Raw genomic sequence first — 25,432 nt, forward strand, 5'->3', positions numbered from 1 at the left:
TCACCAAGTGACTGTGGAGAGGAGGGAAGGAGGGACAGGGAAGGAGGAGGCTGCACAGGAGGGACCAGGCAGCCCCTGGGGCATGGGACTTCTGGTGGGCTCCTTTGGCACCCTGGGGTAACCCACAACCAAACCCACCGTCACCGTGAGCTGCTCTCCCACGCACCCACCCCACGTGCCCTGCCAGCTGGGTCGGGGCATCCCGCATCCAGCAGATCCACCATGGGCAGGATGGAAGCCACATCACTGTGCAGTACGGGACAGCTGTGCTGCCAGATGTGGGTCTTACTCCAAAGGCATGAGGCTTGCTCTGCCTGAAAGTCTTACAGGACGAGTTAGCCTTCACGGTGCCAGGGTCTGAGTAAATGTAAAATAACAAGTTTTCATATATTTCATGAGTTTTCTCAATTTTATACCCTGTTATTGTATTCCTGCGGTGGTTTAAAAAGCATGCATTCCAGCACAAAGGAAATGAAACAAAAATGGCACTGCATTGTCACTGGTGATTTCCAAGTCAGCTACACTATGCCTGGAAAAATACAGTTTCCTTGTGCTGCAACTCTTCAGCACACCAGCTAAGCAGGTGACGCAAATCAGCGTGGCTCTGCCTGGAAGCCTCAGCAATAACGCAAGATGTTACTCTCCTGATTACTTTTTGCTGAGCCTACATGCTTTGTAAAGCCACTGCAGCAAGTTGATAACGATGCATGAAATGGAAAATCCTTCTGAGCGCACCTGAAAGCACTGCGGATGCGCAACGCAACCGCAGTGGTGCTGTGTTATTCCATGGTTCCTACTACACATGCGCCCACACCAATGGACTCAGGCTTTCATTGGTTTTAAATAGGTGCAACTCCACCTCTTGTAATGCATTTACTCCTGATTAACACAGCCCTAAATAGGACTGGAGTGAGCTGCACAGCAGTATTCAGGTCAGGCACAGAAAAAAGAACAGAATGTTGTGGGACCAAAGATGAAAATCTCTAGTGGTGTGACTCCACTGGTTCAAATCAGCAGAGAAGTTGGCCTAGTTACTTTCCTCATTGACATGTCTACCCTCTGAGGCAAGGGTAGCCAGATATTTCGAGAATAAAACCGCTTTGGGGACGTACGTGCCACTATCAGACATCAGCAGTAGTTCTTTCAGCATTATAAAACTTGCTGGAAATTGTTTGGAGAATTTTCAAAGTAAGTTTTCAGTACTTTTCTATTCATCTCCATAGTCATAGTGCTACTCAAAGGTTAGCTGAAATAGCTGCAGGCAGTGGAGGAATCATAGAGAGATCACATGAAACACTGCCTGGTTTCTGGGAAAAAGGGATATTCAGCTCCTCTTCTATACCATTACTCTGTACCATTTTGACCACTTCTGGGACATTAAATACTGGAAATAGCTCAAAAAGCATTTGGCTCAACATCTGTGTCTATATATCATAAGGACTACTACATAATGCAAGCGCTTTAGATCCATCCTAACTAGAAAATGTAAGCTACATAATGCCAAAAAAGTCATTAGAATGTAAGCACTGCACATAGCCACACTCCTAACATCCTTCTAGGGTTCATTCCATTTTGAAAACCAAAGGTTAAACATACCGCCTCATGCACATTACAACATTAACTTTGTATTATAAATCAAAGGCAATTTATTTTTTTTTTTTACTGGATTAGCTTCCTCAGATGGGTAGCAGTGAGATAAGATGAGAGGTAGTACTGGTACATGGGAATCAGATCATCCTGAATTCAGTTTGGCTTAAACAGTTGTGGAACTAAAACCTCAGCTGACAATGACATTTGGGGACCTGAGTTGTTACAGGCAAATTTTTGCTTTCCTACTAAGTAGGGAAAGAAATTGGAGACCAGTTCCCAGATTCATTAGTCAAATGCAATGAAAGCAAGACAACATATTTTTCTTAAAATACAACCATTTCTTAAAGTACAACCATTCAGCGTTGCCCATTACAGTGGTACAGGTTTTATTCGACAGCTGTTGGCAAGTGGAGAAGCTTATTTCTTCAGTTTTATGCTGAGTCTTGACTAAGCATGTATTTGAAGATCTTGGCCAAAGCTTTTAACATACTAGCTATTTCACTCGCTCTTAATTCAGTCATTCAACAATTACATCTGGAGCTTTCTGTAATTATGTGACTCCCCGGGGAGATGCTCTACAAAGTTCTACTGACGTTTTTCAGTTTGATATATGTATGTTTTAAAATTATGTTTTTTAATGTTCACTTTAGAGTTTTCTCATTTTACTTTTTCTCATCATCACCTCTGTGAAGACGCCGAACCCTCAAATAACATGAAGTTTCCTTACCTGTGTACCAGCTGCTTGCGGCTTACACAAATGGCAGTTTCATAGTCATGAGTGACACACACTTTATGTGGGCTGCACTTCACCTTCAAACAGGGATCTTTGGATGGATCAAGGGCTATAAAAAACCAGACATATTAAAAAAGAAAGTGAGACATGCATATAAAGTTATCTCTTGGTTGATAGGTGACAAACAGTTGGAATGAACAACCCCACATCTGAGTGAACAAATACTTCGCCACTTTATAGTATGTGCCGCTGTTCTCAGGCTGCACGTTAAATAGAGACGTTTAGGTAGAAAGATAGATGGAGAGCTTAAAGATTCCGATTACTGAACGGTGATCTGAGTCTAACTTGGCATTCACATTAATGTTAGAGATGATGCATTGGGATGAAGTTCTGGTGTAATAATCTATATCATGCTGTTTATTTCATAGAAAAGTTATGGTGGACCAAAATACACTCACAAGTAACAAAAAGACCAGTATTTTAGAAGCTATCTAATAACTGACATATTGCAGAGTGCTAATAAATTTAATTTCACAGATACTGTAAAACAGACATATTCTTTTGTAGAAATTATTTTTGTTTTTTACAGATAAGCCTCCTGTACTTTAAATGCTTAAGTAGAAGAGTACTGATAACAATAAAATAATCCTGGGCTTTTGTACAATTTACACGACCAGCAGTGCTGTTGGAAGTGGGATTAGAAAGCACGATGAGTTGCTATCTCAGAGCAAATATGCCCAAGCTGTTGTCCCTGCTGATGCTCCCCAGGGAAAGTTCTTCCTCTAAAATCAGTCCTTACACTCTTTATTCTCCTTCTGACGCTATCCAATGTTCCCCCTCTTGGTGGTAGCATCCCCACTTTGGTCTATGGCTTTGGTTCCCCGAGGAGCAATCACTGCTGCTTTGTCCTTTTCTCCAGTAGCCTAACAGGAACCTAACAGGATCTGGGGACAGACAGGGACACGCTGCCCAGAAATGTATCTTCAGCTCGCCCCAGGATGAATACACAGCGAGCAATCCTTCTCTCCACAATTCTTAAGTTGCCAGAGAAGAGAACATGGCAGCAGCAATGGGAACTTCTCTCCCTCTAATGTGACGGGTGATTTGAGTCTGGAAAACGTGCAAAAGTGACATGCAATCCTGCACTGGAAAGTGCAGTTTACCGTCAGGTACCCTCTTTACAGTTTTGACTAGGATTGATCCAATGAACCTTCCTCCTGAACACATCCATTTACCAATCAAGCACAGTCACCTCTGGTTAATATCTGCCTCTCTGTAACAGTGCACTGCAAGGCAGCACAATAGCGGGCTTGAAGGAGTCAGTAGCGCTGTACCCTAACGACGATGCAAATGCACTTTGAAGACTGCAGACAGACAGTAATTACCAAAACTGGCATTTAGCCAGGACACAAGGATTAACACACATGCACATGCCCACATACACACATGCCCTGCTTATCTGAAGAGTACTCAGAGCTGAAATGGCACAGTGATACCCTGCCAATATTCTAATAGGAGGCTCCTGCAAAGATGCCCGTTTGGCTTGTGATGAACCATTTTCCCCAGATGCAACAAAAAGACTCTGAAAGGAGCAATGAGAGTCTGAGGAGCCCCTTCACTTTTTTCTCTCTATATAAAAATGTCTCCTAACACTAAATGAAGAAATTAGAACGTGGCATATTATGCTAGATTTTACTAGAACTGCACTTACCTTTCTCCACTCCTCAAATAAATGGAGATATTAAACACATATCAGAGGCCAAATGTGGTAAAATTAGGACTTGGTTTAGGATCACCCTGTTTAACACCAAAGCAAGGGAGAGGGTCTGATCCCAGTGAAGGCAGGAGCTGCTCCTTCCCCAGCGGCAAGAAGACGCTGGTGCACTGGGCACTGGAGCAGGTGCTGGAGCAGCCTCCTGGTACCTACAGAAACTCCACAAAGGCAGACAGTATTTGTTGTCCTGCCAGCGTGCAAGCCTGCCTGCCCCTGCCAAGTTTCTATAGACTGCTTCCTTAAATGAACAGTGATTTGATAATCTTTGAAACAAAAAAAAAAGAGGAGCGATAGAGTGCTATGCAGGATACCACTCCAATGAGAGCTCTGATCCCACCTGGGAAAATCTCTTACAAATACTTTTCTGCAATCAAGTCCCATTTGAAAGGCTATCTATCTAAATTCATTCTCTTACAAAAGGATGCTTCTAAAGATCAGCAATAAGATGTATCTGCCCGGATGAATTACAAATATTCAAAAAATGGTTCTGTGAATACTTCAGAAGGGAAATCACAGCCATACAGAAAAACTGCACCTGTAGGAAGTGATTTTTAGATGAGCTTTTTTTTGGACAATATTTTGCCATGGGTTTGACTTTCTGTTCCTTTTCAATGTGTCCTCAAATTCCATTTTACTTCTCCCCTCCCTCCCCACATAATGGAATGCTTCTTGGAAATGGGCAACTCTTAATTTCATTTTTGCGACTGTATTGCACATTATTATAACTGAGTTTCCTACTTCTACTGAAGGATTGGAGAAACTTTTCATTATACAACAGCAATCATACTTCCAAGAAGCAGAGGACTCTTCTGCTTTCCTGCAGTGCTCAAGTGCTGCAGCTGTTCTGTGTCGGTTTAAACAGCCGTAGCTACAAGCTCGTACCACATTAACACCCATTACACATTTGTGATGGGCAATTGAACCTCGGTAGTGCATATGTATTCAGTGGAATGCCTTTGGTGCAAGACACGGGACATCGTAAAAATAAAACAGAAGTGTTAAAAGCTTTTTCTTTTAAAGCAATTAAAACTGATAGAAAAGGTGAAGTGAGCAAGGAAGGAGAAAAGACCATCTGTTTCCGGCACCATAAACAACAAGGCATCAACATCCAGTGAGTTGCCATTAGGAAAATGCATAGGTAGTGACTGAGGGGCCAGGGTCTGTCCCACTGGGAAGACCAAAGGCTGAAAAGGCTCTTCAGGGGTGTTTTGCTGTTGCCTTTTGGTGTCTTTTCTAAGTCAGACCAACAGGCAGATAAGTAGCCCATGACCTGCTCTTTACATTCCCAGAACACAGCGAGTGAGACAGACATTCTTAATCCTCTTATTTTGCTCTCACTGGAGACTGAGTTAAAGACTGAGGCAGATATTTGACAAGGATTGAAATGGCATGCCATATCCGTCTGCCTAGATATTCTTAAACTGCAAACCGGAGTGAGACACCCTCCTTCTGCAAAGCCTTTTATACGTAAGCACCACTTGGAGCATGAAGGGTCACCAGAATATAGGCTCAGGGGGCTGATATAATTCAAAGGTCGCATCCATACAAAAAAAACTTAATGACCAGAAATTTTGCTGCCTTGCAGCTGGCCTTGCTCCTTCACTGGAGCACAAGCACATTGTCTGTTTTGGCTGGTGACACATCCTTGATGCAAAATGCTGCATCAACAGAAATCCTTGTGCAAATTGGCTAGGAGCCCAGGGCTAACATCTGCCAACACTGCTGGGCTGCTGGAGAGCGCTCTCTGGCCTGGTGCTTGTAGTTTTCGATCAGCTAGACCCTGTGTAAGTGGGGTTTAGCCTTTAAAGTCAATACTAATTTTGCATGAATAAGAGACGGAAGATGTATGCCTACATGGTCTATGTGACATCATTCACAGTTTCAGTACTTCGCATTTTTTTCATAGTAAAATTTATTTTAATTGAAGAATTATATCCACTTCAGGAACTCCTTAGGTCTTCTAAGGCAATAAAACTGCACACACTTCTGAAGTATGTATAGTCTGAAACAGCACCACACAATACATTATTGTTAAAAGAAACACAACTTTCAAATATTTCGCAATTAAAAATTTTCTATTGAAAAAGAAATATAGTGCTGAATGGTCATCAGTTTGAAGTAAAGGAATGAGAAAAGATGTGGTTGGAAATCCCGGTCACTATTTCCTTTTAAATCAGGCCTCAACTTCTCTCTACCTCAGCATCTTGCTTCTAAAATCTGAAAAGAATAATAATGCTGGCAATAATAATAAATGAAGCTTTTCCCCACCTGTGTGTGTTGGATGAATTATTTCATTCATAGCCGAAAAGCTCCTGAAGATCCTTAAATGGAACACACTTATAGAAGCATCATTTCTTATTCATTACAAACAGCCCTTCCATACAGTTCAAATCAGTAGAAGGAAGTTTATTAAATACAAGCAAAACTGTGGGCTTTGTCAGAAGACAGCAAAAAGACCCCACAACATGGAATGTTATTTCTTGAGATTTTTTTCCACTTATGCAGAATACATGATCCGTATGAACATAAAAGGTCAAAATAGGGATTTATATGTCTGTAAAGTTCCCCAACATGTTAAATAAGTTTGGAAGGTTGTTCTACTGCTAAGCAACACAAGCCCTAAGGAGGGCTCATAATAAGAAACAATTTCTGAAATATGCTAATCAAAGATCATGCTTTGTTAATCAGATTTCTACATGACTAGGAGCAGATGCTCATCATCTGCAGAAGAAAAGACCCTTGGGAATAAGATGAAACATAACAACCGTATTTGTCATCACAGTTCTTTTTGTCCTAAAGCAATGAGTATGAAATCTTTGAAAATGAAGAGCCAAAAGTAGAAATAAAAAAATGAAAGTGGGAAGAGGAGTGAGAAAAAAAGAGAAGTTTTGATTATAAAGATGTTCTTTTATCAGCCATCCCTTTTCTATGCCAAAGAGTCTGCACACAGTTACTTGGGTCTGTCTGCACAGTAATGACAACACCCCCTTAAGCCTGGCTTTAATATGTGAACATTTTTCCACTTATTCTTTAGCCTGAGACTGAAGGTGAAATTGATATGGTCAGTGGCTGAGGGTTGGTCCAAAATTTTTGGAGGGAATCCATGTCCAGTCAGTATTGGAATTAAAGGTTTCACACGAAGACAAATTCTTTGATGAAAACCCACTTCAGTCACCCTGCCTATCTTCTTGTGATCCAGGTTTCACAGTTTCCCGTCCTGAGCTTTTCCCACATTGTTAAATCCCTGCACACTTGGTCTCCAAGGGAAGCATCCACCCCAGGAGACAGCTGGCTGAAAACCAGGGAAATATGGTACTGCACATCTCCCACTATAAACATTTTCAGAAGTTTTTCACCCTGGGAAAATGTAGGATTTCTGCCTTTTTACCTGGGCTCAAAATCTTCCTCTTCCTCACTTAACACCTAGCTGCTTCTGCCGCTGACATTTGTTTTCTGGCCAGCCATCCTGCTGCCCTGAGCTCTGAAGTCTCTTCCTGCCTGGCACAGCAAAAGCGAAGAAGTGTTTAGATGGGCTACAGTTTCTATTTCGTTGACCACAACATTTTTGTAGGAAAATTGTAGACTCTTGGTTTGCCAGCTCTATAGGTCAGTGGATTGCACCGCAAAAGGGAAAGGGTCTCATCTAGACGCACAGACCCCAAACCTATGCCAGCCCCATTTACACAAAATGCAGGTACAGGATCAGAATTCCTGTCATTAAGAGACAAAGGACCTTTTTTTTTTTGTCAAGCTTTTATTATGCAGAGCAACCTAGCTTCCCTATTAAAACTATAAATCTTCTGTGGTTACCTCACAGATATACCAGAATAATTGGTAAACAAGAAACACCAGGGATTGCATCAGACCATTAACAACCTCTGAACAGTGCGTTGGCATCTCTTTCCAAAAGGAAAATCCAAAAGGATTACAAACACCAATTGCATCCCAAATCCCTCTCCCTCCCAGCTCCACAAAGCCATCCAGAGAAGGTTTGCTTATGAACCGTACGCACTTTCCTCTCCCCTCCCTGCACCGTTCACCAGAGGCTGTGAGTTTGCAATATAAATCAGTGTTGGACAAAGACCTAACAACAGTGTTTGAGATACTTTTCTATTACATTTCATGGTTTTATGTATTACCACTATAAAAGAAGACTTATGACTTGGAGGAAACTCCTTAGTTGAGACAACGGCAGCACAGGGAGAAGTTGCTCTATAAGCCTGTAGCTCTACGTGCTGCAGCTCTGGGTCACTGTGTTAATCACAACACAGTAAATTTATTTTTCACACATTGGACTTTAAAGGGGTGATGAATAAATACTTTCAATGTCTTGCAGCAATGGATGTGTAATCCTGCAGAAACTGTACAACTAGTTCACAGCAAGATTTATGAGCTTGATTTTGTTTTTATGACCATTCGTTTGGGGGAAGAGAGTAATTTCAAACTCATAGCTGTTTAGTGGAGCTGAAACAAACTACACAATCAAAAAGAAATGGCATTATGTAAATATTGGGTTTTTTGTTTTCAAAATTGCCTGACAATAAGTGCTATGATCACTCAATGACAAAAATACTTCTGCATAATGAAATGTCAAGAGCCGTTGCTTTTATGCAATCCCCTTGGAACTGTTCTGACTATATGAGAAAAGAAGAACATCTGTTGAGAAAGGTACGATGAACTGGAAAATGGGACCTGCTGTCTTCGACGCAGAGATCCTGGTGCATATTTTAAGACAAAAAAGATTGATAATAAAACAAAGCCTCTCAATTAAACGATGCATTACATTATAGGTGCATTTCAGTATTATTATGTATTACTTGATTTCAGCAATACTCTACGAGCAAGCCCCAGAAGGAAAGCAGAGCTCCTGGCCGTGCAAGCCAGCTGTAAGGGCGTGGGAGCAAGAAAGCTGCGACCACAAACTGGTCTGGGCGGAAGGCTGATTCCTCACCTGGCTTCCTCCCCACTCTGCATGAAGCTCAAATGGCAGCTGACGTCAAACTTCAGATCTAAGAGGCAATGTTTCAAATCAGCATCTTGTCACCCCTTACAGCACGGTCACAGCCAAAGAGAAAGTGTGATCAAAGCAGCCAAGTAGCGACTTGGAGGAATTTTACTATATACTTCCACAAAAGCCATCATGTAGCAAACATGTAAGAAGCCATGCAGCCAGCTTAAACGCGTATGAAAATCTCTACAAAGTTTGCTGTTGATTTTTGCTAGGAAAGGGACATGTTTTCAACACAAGATGGCTAACGCATGATGGCTAAAACCAGTTATGGTTTTATCATCTCGGTTGTCCGAAGTAAACCCCAGACTTCCCCCCAGAATCAGAGCTTCTACTCAGCTTTCAAGTACATGATGAATTGATGCTTTTTTTCCTTAACGTGAACATGGCCATACATATTGACTTAAAGAGCACTCAGGTGAATGTTGCTCTGCTTCTCTGTGACAACACAAGTTTTCAATGCTCCAGAGGTAAACTCCAACCAACCCACGTGCCAGTGGAGTTTAATCCAAGTGCAACAGGACTGCCCCATGGCCTTGTATGAAGAAGACACCCAAGTAAACCTGTGATGGACTTTTATAGCTATTCAGAAGGTTCCTGCCCATGCCCCTTCCCCAGATTTTCTTATTTTACAGGCTGGTAAGTGGCTAAGACTACATTGTTTATTGGAGCTCAGTGTAACATTTCTTCCCAGGGCTGGTATTGTTAATAATTCTGGTTTTAAAAAATGTTATTTAATACCAGATTACACCCCCCACCCCCACCCCACCCCATATCAATTGCAAATAATTACCAATGCTTTTTATTCTGCGTCTGCAAATCTTGGCATAAATCATTCTGCTTCATTAGGGAGAAAATTGGTGTTAGCCCTCCCCCAAGTCTAGGGGAGAACATGTCTTCGATTAACAAGCTCAGATATTTAAGTCTCTCTTTCTCTCTCACATGCTCCCTCTCTGCATAATTACTCAGAGCAATTTCCATACAGAAATCAATTCAGCTGAAAATTAATTACCGTAGGCCTGAATGTTTCAAACATGTATGTGAATTATTTTCAGTAAATGGAATTTCTCAAGGCAGTTAAACAGCAACATCTCAAACTGTCAGCATTTATTCCATCACTGAATAGCATTTCTGTGTATGTATACAGAATGCTTTGGAGCACCCTAACGTTTGAGGGGCTGAAGACGTTGGTATAGCGCACAGAAACATCTATTCTAATTTTTACATGCACTTTCAAAAATCATTTCTTATAAGTGACATGTAATTGCTTTTGACATTGCTGAGGGCCATCCAAGGCAAAAGATGCTTCAAAGGACTCTACAGATTTCCTTTCCCAAGAAAAGGATAAGAACCCAAGTATTTAAAGGAATTTCCTTGACAAATATACAGAAATCTGACACAGTGAAAATAAGTGAAGAAAACTAAAAAAAAAGGTAGGACTGTAAGTTAGGAAATGTGCTTCCACCGGTGGATGTGATAATCAGTCACAACCTTCAATGCAGGTATTTCGCCAGCAACTAGTAAAGAGACATGTGTAAGACGAAAGGTGATTTTCCGAAGAGTCATAAAAGAGAAGTTCCTGGTTTGATTTCTGATGATGAATCGTTATAATTTATATCTCAATATACTGCAAATGTATCTGAAATAGTTCCCTACGCTGGAAAAAAAGCAGCTGTCAAGCACAGCGACGTACTCGCTTTGCTTTCCAGCTACCACCGGGTGCTCTTTGCACAAACTCCCGCCTGCAAGGGAACGGCTCCCCCATCACGCCAGCACAGGGCCCTCGCAGCGGTTCAACACCCTGGGATCTGGCGTCGGTGCCACCACGCCTCCCCACATTCCAAGCACTTCCACTATGTGATAATTTGTGCTTGTGTGTGTCATACCCGAGGGTGTGTTTCTGCATATCCCGGTAAGCTGAAGGCAAAACAGACCTAAAAATCCCACAGACAGAAGGATGTTGGTCAGATGTTCTGTTCAATTATTAATTGCAGGAAGTAGCGAGGGTACAAAAATAACCCCTTTCTCCGGGACTCACAGGGCTTTGGCATATGTTCAATGACAGCAGCTCTACAGTTTCTGTCTTAGAGTCCCAAACCCCCCTGAGGTGATCCAGCTTCAAGCTTCCTGAGATGGAAGTAGAGCTTCAAAAGATCGCTCTAATCTTTAGTTGGTGGAACATGAGAAAATGAAGAAACCTCTGCTTCTGCCTTGCAGGGAGGACACAGTTCCGCAGTATCTGGCTTAACAGATGCTCAGCACAGGAGCAGAGCTAAAAACACAACTGTTCCCTTCGGTCAGCATCAGCTCTCTGCTTGCTTTTCAAAGGTACCCTGTAACAACGCAGTCAAGCGTCTCTAACCCCAGGCATCCCGCTACTCACCGCGGATGACCTCCATCCCACCAGCTTTTCAGGGCTCTGCCACCGCAGGCGAGGCTCTTGCTGCAGGAGAGCTATTACCGATTCCACCCCCTGCCCCTCGGGTGCCCCCCGCCCAGCCAAACCTCTGCTGGAAGGAAATGTGCTCCCTCAGACTTTCAAGCTCAATTTTCAAGCAAATGAATGTGAGGAAAAGAGAGAGAAAGCACTGGGGTCTCCACACTGGTAGAACTGGTGCGCTGATAACATCCTGTGAAATGACCTTAAGTCAGACTTGATTTTTTGTAAGAAGTTGAAGCTGCATTTTCTGTATCTGTGATTGAACTTGGGCCCTGTGATACCGCTGATTCCCTTAAATCTCCAGATCCTACTACCGGAACGGAACTTTGTTGTTCTCTCCAAAGGCCAATGAGATTTTGTTCTCATTGCTGCTGGGGAGATACTGAAAACAAACTGCAAAGATTTTAAAAAATCAAAGCCATAAAAAGACTGCAAATCATTATTAAATCAAAAAAGAAAGCATATTTAAGATAACTTTGAGATTTCTCAATGCTTAGACTTGACAATCATCTGGTACTTTTGAAATGACAAATACATTTTTTCCTGTGAACTGACCTAGACTATCTCAGCTTTCGGTTACACGGGAGTGAATTATCATTTATTTAGTGGGATTTCATTTAATACAAATTATTTTATGCCAAGGCCAATGAAAACGAAACAGGTTATACGTTCTTCAGAAAATAATATTTTAAATTATTCATGCATAATTAAAGATACATCTTTCTCATTTCAGATGAATACAAACACATATTTTGATTTGTTTGGAAAGAAGTTGCATGATATGTCTTGAAACACTTCTGCAATACTTCTGCGGCTGTTGCAGAATGGAAGCAATAATATAACGGGAAAAAATGTCCTGTGATTTAATTCAGAGAGTCAGCTTGTGAGAAACTGAACCCTTTTCCAACTTTCATTAAGAACTATAATGAAGTGTGATACTGTGAACTATGAGTAGAAAAAAATAAAACTGAAACAAATGTAAGTGGATATAGAACTCCTCTGTATTTTTCACACAGAAAAATCTCTTACCAATCAATTTTTATCATTCCCCATTAGATATTTTATGTCATTAAATCTCATTTGAAAACATGAATAACATATGTTTATATTTAGAGGTAACACAGAAGCAAAAGTTATTACAGATTCCATCAGCAAATAGTAAAAAATTAGGACCAAACTGCTGTGTGTATGAATCAGTATTTCAGTATGCGTAATTACAATTCTTTTCTAACACAGCCTTGTAGAGAGCGAGGCAAGCAATGGAAATTCTGGATATGAATTCTCTGAGAGGCTGACGAGTTTGCTCTATTTGTCGACAGACTGAATGTCAATGTTGTTACAGTTACAGCAATTCCCAGCCCGGCACCCTGCGCATCTCTACATACTCGTATTTAAATGTTAAACGAGATAAGACATTCAGCCCTGGAAATGAGAAAACCTCTACTTTTTCCATTAAGTTCCTTTGCTTATTTGCTACAATAAATGAAGCAGAATTTGGCTCCAAACATTATCAGCTTTGGGTATAAAATATAGGAGCTTGTTTTATGCTTAATTAATAAGGTACACCATGGATGGCATTCTTTGAAACACTATGCCAAGGAAGAACTACCAACTTGACACTTGTTCTTAGCATCTTAGCGTGTGGGCAGCGTCTGTCCTAACCAAGGGGCAAGAAGGAAAGACACCCTCACCTTGTCTTCTTGTTCTATCATTGTCACCGTTGCGACTTTGGATAAACGAGTTCATCGCTCTCTGCCTCCCTGCCTTTTCGGTATTTAAAATGGAGATAGTAATACTCACCTGTATAGAAATCACCCTGGGACTCTTGGAAAGCATCACAAAACACAAGCAAAGGGCCCCTGTGAATGATGTGTAATGTAATGATTTCAAAACAGCTAAATTCTGCAGAACTAAGAGCCGTTTCACGTTCATTTATGGCAGTCTGATTGTCTCCATGGAAACATGGGCAAAACACTTTATTTTGTTTCCATATTACATTAGTTTTAGTGTGCACTGAGCAAAACAAACACAAAAATAAAAGACTTTTCAAAGACTGATTTCATTATGAAAAGATAGCAGTTTCAGTCCCTGTCAACTTCATACCGCTGTGGAAAACCTTGCAAGATGGGCAGCATTCTGCAGAATGCCTCTGGATTAGGGATGAAATAGAAAATTCACAGCTTTGTAGGTATACAGGTAAAGAACTTATTGTCAGAAGAAATCACTAGAACTTTAAAGTTATAGAGATTTTAGCCATGAGACATGACAAAATGACATGACCCTACAGAATGTGTGCTGCTTCTACTACCTGTGGTTTGTACATAAACTAGAAATCTGTGCAACACAAAACACATTGAAAGTGTAAATTGGCTGGGGGCTGGGTAGCCTAATAGATTGTAGCTTAATGTAATTTTCATTGCTTTTGAGAGGAATTACCTAAGCAGGAAAAGATGAAGATCCTCTATGGGTAATGAATTAGTCATATAATTGATATCCGGAAGAGGTTTAAATGGGAAATAAATGAAAGGACAAACACCTGTCCTGGCTGGTTCTAAAGTACAGTAAATACAAATACAAGAAATTAAATATAGCATTAGTTTAACTGAAACAAGTGCTGTGAAAATGAGTGACTATCTAACACCATTCCTCACTCCACAGCGCGAGAGAGAATCTCTAATGTGAAACAAATAGAGATGAAAATTCATAAACTACTAAATAATTTTGTAAAAATTAACTCCACTCTGCTGGAATTGATCAGCAATTGCTGGAACCGTGACAAAGGCAAAAATATTGAGACTGGGAGTTTCTAAACAGTGGGGGACTGGTGACTTTTCTGCACAGAATGATGAAAGGGTGACATAAGCAGCTAACCTCAGAAGTGGAAAAAGCAGATTGTCAAATGGGCTGGAAGACAGAAAGTGGTCACAAGGAAGAGCATTAGCATTGCAATTCAGAAGTGTCTAATGGTATGATAGCAATGAAAATACGAAGTTACAGGACATGTACAGCCCTGCAGAACAATAGATACAGAAGGAAGAAAACCAACATTGGGTTCTTTCTACAGGGTTTTTTCTTGCTACACTGTCGTTGCTACAGAAGCGTGGAAACTGCTGATCAAGTTTTAATTCACACAGCCTCCAGTCGCTCTCTTGGTTTTGAGACCGCAAAATTAATTTTCGACAACAAAAGATCACCTCTACAGAGCTGCTGCTAAATCAACACACTTTGCAGTGGGCTTTTTATAGTTCTCTGGCAAATGCATACCAGCCTAAATTCTAGTCTCATGAATGCATTCCAGGGCATCTTGATAGGTCTTTTGATAAGTGATTGATAATAATTTTTAAACACACAAAACCAACGTTTAGAAGGCTTTAAATGGATTCATGGTTTAATTAGAATGCTTTATGTTTCTCAAAAAATTATACATTGATGAAGATATCATCTGACGGTGGAGAAATGTTATTTCCCTTGCCAATACTCAGCTAAAATAATTCTGAAAAAAGATCCTTTATGAAGTTAAAGTTTGAACAGTTCCTTGTGGATACTTGAGTAACTGCCTGGAATAGCTAAAATGTTGGTTTGTCCTTTTCCCACTGAGAAAGAGCCGAGGCTGCCTCAGGCAATACAACTGTATCTTTGCACTCAGCATGGTAGCTAAAATCCACTTTTACAACAGGAACAACTGTTCATAAGAGAATTGCTTCCTTTCTGGAACACCTAGGCACGAAATGCCTTGAAAAAGAGTAAGCTTCCCGACTTATGAAGTAACACTGAATTATTCAGGGTTCCTGATGTACATGTGACTTTTTATTAGAACAAAGATAAAACATGGAGTTCTAATAAAAAGAAACCATGTCTATCGGTAATGCTGAATAATTCAAACACAAAGTAACAATGGAATTGGAAACTGGGTTTTGCTCCCTTTCAGGGAATATATAGTATATTTGCAGAGTCAACTTGTCTGATCTATCGCTAGCCATGTCTGGGGGCATGGCCCCAAACGTGAGACAAGAATAATGCGAAGAACAAGAAAAAGTGTTAGAGTGGTTTGGAGGCAGGAGGTGGGACAGAGGGAAGACGCTAGCAGGAACTACTACTATAATTCTAAATTAATTAACTTCATTCAGTTTTGGTCTGAAAAGATGTAAATGTTACCCGTAACTGCTACCCGCTTCTAGACTTCACCATTCCCAGTGAATATGGGAAACGCAGGAAGATAAGCAGTGGATGTCAGATTGGAGGGAACACCAAATAATGCTGGACGCTTTTCCGATTCTAAGCAAGATCCTAGTTGAAAAATGACACTCAGAAAAAGTAAAACTGTGACCTCAGTATTAAGAAGAAAAAAATATCTCCATTTTTATAAATGTGCTGTGATGTTAAGGGAACAGAAATCGTATTCCAGCACAATTTATCCATCCCACTGCTTCTTCTACAGAACATATTTCTATTTGGTTTTAATCTGTAAATTGACATTTGAAGAAGGGTGCATCACTACAAAGAGGTCTTCTCTACCGAAAGAAGAAGGTGGAGCAAGCCGTACAGTAAGACGGACGGGCAGTGAGGGAGCATCTCTGCTCCTTTCTGACTCCTCCTTCCTCCCCTGTGGGGTTTGCCATAAACCCCCGTGTTACTTGGGCAGACACTGAACTGGAAAATGAGTTTAGCTTCATTTTACCATAGTCAAACATTAAAATCTGTTCAGAGAAAATGTGTTTGTCTGACATAATGACTGAATTTGCATTTATAATTTGGGCAAGATCATTTTTCCAGCTGATTTCATAGTACTTTCCACGACAGAGCTGCTGCCAGAAAGCCTAACTCAAAATTTTCATCCACTCTAAGTCATGTCAGAGCAAAGACTGTAGACAACCTGAATATGCTAAGTGTGCAAGAGAGAAAAAAATAACCAAAAAGCTTCATCTTCCATGCTCTGACCCTTTTTCAATACTTAAGATAATAAAGTAACTTTCTTTATTGAGATACAGCGGTGGGGAACAGCTGTACAAACTAGTAAACCTAAGCAGCAGTTAAATTACAGTCCAAGCGGCTGGATCACAAGCCTTGGAAAGAAACACTGTCACATCAGCTTCTACGGCAGTCTTAGTGTTCAGCACCGTAAGTTCATCAATAACAGAGTAAAAATGTAATTCTGCCCATAATGCTCGAGAGCCATTATGTTATATAGCACAATTTGGAAGCGGGGAGTCAGCGTTTCAGTTTGGGGTATTTAATGCAGCTACTTACACAATCGTCCCTTGCTCTTTCATACACAATGCATATGCATACAATAAAAGTGCAGACATTAAAAAAACATAATTAAAAGAAATATCAGTATCTTAACACACTATTCCATGTGTACGTCTGGTATAAATGAACTACGAGGATACATCACAGGAACTCAGATTAAACTACAGCAGCAGCCTTTGTACTAATGTGCAAGACCTAATGAGGGAATTCCTTTCTCTCCTTCTCGCACAGTATCAATTTCATGCCCTATAGGTTTTTAAATGGCCCACAAATCTTTGTGATTTGTTTTTTTCTCTAAAGGAAGACTACCATATCAGGTCTTTTAATGCAAGCTGAACAGTCAATAACAGTCGAGATATTTATTAGGCATAATCGGCTCCTTGAACATGGAAGAATCTATATGGGACGTGGCCATTAGTATGTGCGTAGCCTTTACTACTGGCTGTCAGTGGTTGCTGAAGGTGGATGGTGATACACCAACATGATATATAGACAGGCTTTTTTAAGGGCTTGGCAACCACTTCAGAACAGTAGGTGTCCAGGTGCCAATGTCATTGTTTCAGAAGAAAGATCCTTCTTTCCTCCTTTCAGTGCATTGTCTCAGTAGCTCCTCCTTGAAGTTTTCTATCTAGCTAACTAATTTAGCAGTCTCTCAGGTTGCAGGATAATTTGAAACTCAGCATGTTCAGCTACTGGTAATTTGTTAGTGTGTCTAAATTTCACATCACTTAACTACACTTTTCAGGTGGGTTTCCAGATCATTTGGCTTTATAATGAAACAGGACAAAGCCAGAAGCGGCAGCTCGAAGGGCTACGCCAGCCCTTGCTATTTACTTGCAGCCCCAGAAAGCAACCAAATGACGAGGAGGCTCAGCAGGCTCATGGATACAAATATGGAAGACTGACGTGCATTTTTACTGGACTGTCATGTTTTCGTAGTGAAATAAAATGATCATGTAGTCTTTTCTGTGAGTAACCTCAAATAAGTTTTCATCCCAGAGCGTTACAGCTGGAGCGCTGACCCTGTAAAATGTGGTTTACCCACAACTTCCTCTGATGGCATTAACTGGCAGCCTTAAAAAATGCCAGAGAAGTGTCAACATCCATGAAGAGCCATTACCTGTCTGGGAAGTACTAAGTGCCTGTATCAGAGAATGCACAAATTTTAAAATGACCAAAATTTTAAGCTACTTATTTTTTAATGATGAAACACTGGGTATTATCATAGAGCAGTGGAAGCTTTGGTTTCTTTGGGATCAGGATTTCACTTCCTGCTTGTAAATGGGCTTTGTAAAATGATTCATAAGATCGGACCAGTAGGAAAGTAGGGAAACTCAAGGCTTATCTAAACAGCAGCTTTGATCACTTGGAGGATTAAAATAGTTTTACTCCACTGCTGACACATTTGAGAAAAAAATGCACAAGCGAGAAAGAAATGCATGGAAGTAAAATAGTAGACATAAACATTCTTGCCATCATGGTAAAGCTGATGGCTTGGCAATGCGTATTACTGCTCATGCTACATTCTAGAAGAGAAAACAGAAGCCAAACATTAGTGACAGTTTGTGTCAATGACGCTATCTCTGCTTGCTGTTATGGTTCTGGTATCTTTGTCGCTCACGCTTGATAGTGCTATTAGAAAGAGGAGACCAGAATAGTTAGAATCTTTCATTCTTACCCATTACGGCAGTTCTCACGTAATGAATAATTCACATCTACATTATTTGCTTGAACTGCTGAATGCTGGGACTCACAACCAGCTAATTAGCTAAGAACAAATAGTGGATTTGTTGCATGCTTCACTTATCAGTTTCTCCAAATTAATGTAAAGATGACAATGTGCATTTATACAGAACAGATACACGAGCAATGCAGGAAGAAGAAATCTTGAAAGCATCACATAACTACTAGATAACGTATGTAGCTTCAAGATGATGTTAACATTTGTCCACTGCTACAGTGTGGGTTTGCCATATAACATACGCCATATACTGCCTGAAATGATGCCACATCTTTCTGCAGCTGAAATCTGAGATGGAGAAATCCACAACTGATCACACTGTCTTTCAGAATAGAAGTTTTTGGCCCTACCCAAGAAGAAGATCAACTGGAAGCCACTTTACTAGATTAGATTACACTTTTAATTAGAGTTACATTATCCATCAACATTTAAAAGCTTCTAGATTCCCTTTACTATTTCTTTGAGATTAAGCGTGCCTATTATCAACTGTCCTAGGTCACAGCTTAAGAATATGCAAATGTACAGCACAGGCTCAGATTTAGTGGGAACAAACAGAAAGTCCTTAGGGGAATATTGCTGCCCATTAACAACATCTGAAGCTGTGCCCACACTCCCACGTCTAGTTGCTTCCTCTCCAGCACCATGAATTTTCCAAATCCAGTATAAAAAAAATTGTAGCGTTTGTTATTTTATTAGAAAGGCAAGAGTGCAGCCAGTATTTTGGTAACATTCGACAGAAGTATTCAAGACATAATTTGTACATCACAGAAAGGGAGGGAATAGGGCACGAGGCCATCTGTCTTCTGACTGAAACTGATACAGGCTTTAATGGAGTTGCACTGGGGATCTGGCTTAAGCAGGCTGGCAAGAAAAGAAAACAAATGTGGAACAGTTAATGAAGCAGAATCTAAGTGAGCATCAACCAGTGTGATAGCCTGTGATGACTCTGAAATAAAGATATGTGCTCTTCTTGTAGGAATTACAGACTCCTGAGGCAAATCTTTAGCAGAGAACACCTACTTGAGCAGCCCTCAAGGAATACTTAATATTATGTGAAGAGCAGAAGGCTCCATGTATTGGTAACTGTGCATCTTTCAGTGAAAAAAAACCCAAAACCTAAAAATTATCAATCAGCTAAAGCCCTTGCAAATACATGAGAGAGACGTACTAAGAGACAGAAGTACCAGAGATTCTCAAGTGTTGCGTCTTCTGTGTGCCCACTGACCCCATCGGTATCTCTAGCTCATACATTACTTGAGAGCTTGCAAATGCAACTGAAGTACTACAGAAATGCCGTATTTCGTCACGTCAGTATGTTTTGGTATTTTAATCACAGGTTGTCTACTTGCTGACATAAAATAAACCTAATCTTCCCCACTAAAGTTTTGCCCAGCTCTCATTTGCTAATTCAGCTTGCAGCTAGCATTTAACTTATCTCTAGGCTACGACCTCATCTTTGAGGAAAGACTGGCTCATCTCACTTCTAATGACTCAGAGGATTCAATGTGCAATTAATTTTCTGAAAATCAAGTTGTTCCATAATTTTGCCAGTTGGAGTGAGCGTGCGTTAAATTTACTTACCAACATGATCTTCTTTTATTCTAAGTTGACATCTTATCAGCACTGCCTTGAAATATTGACCTGTGAAAAATCGCTGAGGGGTGAGGAGGGGGAAGAGTGTGTGAGGAAGGGAAAGGGGGTGGAATTTCATTAATTAGCCACCTACCAAATTACTCTGCCAAGAGGGAACAAGTCTAACTGATATTACATTTCTTAGATGAGTCGGCAGATAGCACAAAGGCAAGAACTAGCCAATATGATTGTAACTCTCAGACTGCAGGATAACAATTAAATTCTGGTATAACTAAATACCTCAATGCAGTGAAATCCATAATCCACAGTACCTTTTACTAATCTCTCAGAAATCAAAAGCTTCATCTGTCCACTACCCAGATGGAAAGAAGTGTAAGTTGTCCTTGCTGCTCCCTCCTGACGACTCAATGAATCCTTTTGCACCGTATGAGACCACAAGCAGCGCACTATCCTTTGTGCTGTTTCAGCTGAGGGCTGGTAAATTTTAGCTACAAATAGTAATTTAATATGGATTAATCAGGTATCTGAAGATCATGTGAGCATATCCAGAGATTTCTATTGAGCTTGAGTGATAAAATCTTGTATCTATAGAAGGATCAGAATTTTTTTGGGGTATCATACAGATAAAACTGCACCGACAATGTCTTTCTTCTTAGCCTTGAATTTACTATTCTGAAAATTGATCTGATGCATCAAAAAAAGTTGTTCAACTGAATGTACCACTGAAAATCCATGTGAATCAGATCAACAGGTTGCCTAGAAAATTAAGAGGGATGAAAGGAGTAAGCTGCGTTTACTGATGGGATATCTATCAGAGTACGTGTAGAAGAGACACTGATAAAGCAGAAGGGAGTGATGGTGCTGTCAACCAGAAGGCAGAGCTCGCATTTGAGGATGTGGTCACACCAACTCTTGGGAAAGGAGCATGGGCTTGGTGAGGCATCACAAAACTAGACTTGCAAAGCAGACCTCAAACACGGAAAGTACGGTGTCACAGCATGGATTTTAGCTGTGGCAGGTAAAGCCAAATTGCTATTTTGAGACCCCTTGAATTCATTATGTTCCTACCTGTAGTCTAGTCAATGAAGACACATTTTATCGTCTTGATGTACGGCATAAAGAATGATTTCCCTCATTAATACAAATTGAACTTTCAGTTCCAAGCAACTCAGATTGTAAGAGGCATAAGAATGTGTGGCTGCCCCTGCCCAATTACTCAGAATATGGCCCTAATTAACATTTTTGCGGTCAGTTTTTTAATTTTGTATGTTTCAGAATATTGTGTTTCAAACGCAACATGGCTATGTTTAGAATATTCACTAGGTACAAAACTGGAAAGATATATTTATCAGATGTTCTTATTTTAAATTTTAGCTTGTAAGCAATATGCTATTGTTGTAACATCCTGGTGAAATACACAGATTACACCAACTTCTATATATTCCTGCGCATAATTGAAGCTCATATTAAAAAAAAAAAAAAAAGAAAAAAAAAAGAGCAAGCTTGGATTCGATGGCATTGCACTTGCATGTGACAGTGATACAAGAGGAAGTTTCATCTCAGCAGCTTCCCTTGCCTATAGTTTCCTGTTTTCAGCCCCCCATGATTTATGGGTTCCATACATGAAAATATGGTTTTAGGCAGCAATTGTAAGATGCCAGAATTTGTCATTCAAGGTTCTAAACAGTTACAGCGGTGATACGCTTCATTAAAAGGTAATAAATACCAAGGACGGTATTTTAATTGATGATAAACACATGCTGAACTTACCGCAAAACTGGGACCAGTTAACTATATGTCCAGTTCAAACTCTGATTCAAGGTGGCTGGCTGAACACCTGCTTTGAGAAACCCGTTGTATGGCAAGGTATTACACACAGCTTTTCTGCGCAGGGGCTGCTAACGGTGATGGGAGCTGCCATTTCAATAACGCACTTTCAAACTAAAGCATTTTTTTCTAATAGCTGGGGCAATTTGAAGCGCTTGGTGTTTATTGCATGTAAGGGAGTGCAATCCCTTAATACATTCTGTTCCACAATTCCTTACAGCCTATATAATTCAAAGGGACAAAATACAAAAATGTAAGATTCTCCATTTGAGAGACTGAAACGAGAAATGAAAACATTTATATCACTTAAATATGACTCACTCATGCTTCCATTGAAATTTAAAAAAATCTAAAATTCTCCAGTGTTTGACAACTACCAGTTGGGAAATGATGTTTTTGTAGAAATGTCAAGACGTAAATATACCAGGTGGGAAACCATCTCATTTAACATTAGATTCCCACACTGTAGGCATCTAAAACCTAACTACTCCTCTGACTTGTTTTTTGACAGCTATCTGAATAAGAGATGAATTGCACCCCAGAGTATCTATTTGCCTGTACCAATGAGAAAGAGAATCCAGACAATCTGATCCGTAGTAACAGAGAACTAAATGTAGACAGATGAATCCCTGCTGCTGTGATGATGCACCCTACTGACAATGCAATAATCCATAGGGGGGAAAAAAAAGAGACAACTTTGTCTGGCTCCTGTATTACTGAAGTATTGCTATTAAAAATATTTAATTGCTAACAACGCTACCATTTCATTTGGGTGATTTTTGAAGTGGTTTCCTTAGATGAGGAAAAAGCGAGGGGTATGTTATCTTCAATTACTCATCAAAAAAAGTTCCAAAAGCAATTATGCTTTGAATTTATCACCAAATACACCAACAGGTACCACAATTAGTTATTAAACAAGCAGTACCTCATCCCTGTACCTGACCCTAAGGACCTGTCCCTGCACATCTTCTGAGTACGGGCGGGTAAAGGCCTGGTAAGCAGTATTATGGGTTCCCTGTTTAGACTATATAAGTTACAGTGACTTTCTTAACCTGAGCTTTTATACTTCAGTTATCTATCAGAGCTTGTAGCTTATTCTGATAGATACAGCCTAAAATTATCAGCACTTTAAGAAGATTTTAAATTTCTTTGGTAATCCTTCAAGAACCTTATAAAATTGCAGCAGCTGCACTTTAGCCTGTGGGAAAATGAAAGCAAGAGGTTTATCAGTCTTAGGCGAGGGAATATGAAGAATAAAAGGCGGAGCTAGACAGAGAATTCTAGTATTTCTGGCTGCCAGTTCTGTGCCAGATCACCGAAATGTGTTTCTTTGGCAACATGAATTAGCCAAATTGTACGCTGCATTCTCTATTTGCAAAAGCTGGAAGCTTCTGGATGCAACTGCACATGAGAAAGACCTCGGTCACTGGGAGACTGGCCTCTACTGGCTATTTGAAGGACTGGTATCGACAGGATTAAAGAGAGGATTATTTTATTTGTGCTGTAGACAAGAAAAATCCCTGTATATTCACAGAAATGTGAACAGAGCCCTGAATATGACATAGTAAATCTTAGAGGAGATGCAGGCTACACTCCTCATCTCAGAGCTCCCTGCTGATCTATTGCAGAGATGTACTGTCAAGCAATTTCAGAGCGTACTCCGTCTTGCACCGCCAGCCAAGCGATGAATAGCATGGTGCCTGCCAGAGAGCACTGGGGCTTGGGAGGAAAAAAAAAGCAGGACATGAAAATTTCCTGCAACCGCAAAGTTTGGTGGATTTGGGGAGAATTTCCCCCCCGAATGCAGAACTCGAAAAAGGAGCGAGATCACTTACACCCACATTACATTTCCTATGAGAAACACGTGAAAAAACCAGTATCAACAGGTGAAAGAATTAGAATGATTATGCAAACTAGAATTCACACAGCATTAATAAATCGTAGTGGGGTTTGAATACAATTAGCTTAGCGGACATCAGCTACAGGAAGCAACAGAAAGTGAATTGCTTTGCTGAAGGCATGAAAAGACACTTTATGCTCCTAGAAGTACTGTGATTGCACAGGTATTTCATATTTGGGGTGATCAACAGAATTTGCAAGTAGAAGTTGTGAACTTGGGAAAAAAATTTTTTCCAGATCTGAATCTAAAATCAAATTCCAAACTTCCTGCTCCCTCTGTCATGAAATGCTTTGAAATGGTTTTTTTCTTTTTAGGTAACTATCCCTTCAAAATGTGCTAGGCAGAAAAATGTGCCTTCCCACAACTATGCTTGAAGTCAAAATTGAATCAGAAGATTTTAAGACTGGCAGAAGCATCCCCATATCCCATGCCTAGTGGCAGGCTTATCCCTAAGACCACCTCCAAAGTTCATTATTTGTTGGTTATTTCAATTTTGGATATAAAAAAATAAAAAATATTCCATAATGTTCTGGATGCTGATGGTATAAACATTCTTTCTCCTGTTATCTTTTTATTTATGCACTTGTTTCACAAAGAGTTTTTAATGGCATGAACAGTTCCCTTTGGGAAAACAAGTGGTCTAAGCGAAATGCAAAATGATTTTTAGTTTGTTATACTAATAGCAACAAAAATATGATTACTGCCGAAGGAGATTTGTATCCCTCCAAATCCTTCTGATACTTATGCAAATACTCAAAAGGGCTGTGTTTTTCGCTCCGTGGAGGAAATCTTTCATACCACAGTGTAGAAGCAGAGTCTCCATTCCCACAGAGTAGGTTAAAGAGTTTGTCGAGTGCGGTGTTAAAGCAGGGGCCTCTCAAGGAACCGAGCATACGCAAAAGGCAGATGGAACCAATTCAAAGGCCACTTGAAAAATCCCAACACAGCAAGGAGCACATATGCATCTATTTCCCTGGACACAGGCTAGAAGAGACCTGAACCAGGGCTACCTGGTGTGCCCAAGGAAAATATCAATTAGCGTGAGGAACACCAGGATTTTGCTACAGAGGGTTTTGTGGCCAACTCGAGTGACATGGATTTTGGGAGATGTTCAGTACTTTTGGATCTCGTACTGCCTCAACTCCTTTGCCAAACCTTCCTACAGATTTACAGAGAAGGAAGCAATCCGGCTTGCCATAAAGCGGTTTCACACTCTCTGTGTAAAGTTCCCTGCTGCTTTATTTGGCTGATCAGGCGCTGTTCTGCCTCTTTCCCTGCACTGCTGTATAGTTCCATTACATCTCCACAGTCATCTATAACAATTGAGTCTGAAGTGAGGCTATTAAGAAAATACAAAAGCATCTTGCTTCAGAACGCTCTAAAAATGAAAAACATATTCCTAATTTCACATTGGTATTTCATTTATTTTAGGCTTATGAAGGGCTCTTATTTTCTAATCATACAAATGGATAATATATTTCCGTTTCCATTAAGCTTCTGATGTCAAATTTTTCTTCAGTATTGGGGTAATGGAATTTCTTATTATTTTCTCATACGTTCCACTGAGGATATTTGG

The 25,432-nt window shown here is 40.3% G+C and overlaps 1 protein-coding gene across 1 annotated transcript in view; it reads right to left on the reverse strand.

The window, feature by feature from the left end:
• SPOCK1 (SPARC (osteonectin), cwcv and kazal like domains proteoglycan 1) overlaps window positions 1-25,432 on the reverse strand; it is a 306,342-nt gene that overhangs the window by 121,911 nt on the left and 158,999 nt on the right. The window contains exon 4 of the mRNA XM_054217393.1: window positions 2,318-2,432. Coding sequence (XP_054073368.1) covers window positions 2,318-2,432 — 115 coding nt within the window. The remainder of the gene's footprint in view (window positions 1-2,317; window positions 2,433-25,432) is intronic.

Source organism: Rissa tridactyla, chromosome 11, assembly GCF_028500815.1.
Source record: "Rissa tridactyla isolate bRisTri1 chromosome 11, bRisTri1.patW.cur.20221130, whole genome shotgun sequence".
In the NCBI taxonomy this organism is placed as follows: domain Eukaryota; kingdom Metazoa; phylum Chordata; class Aves; order Charadriiformes; family Laridae; genus Rissa; species Rissa tridactyla.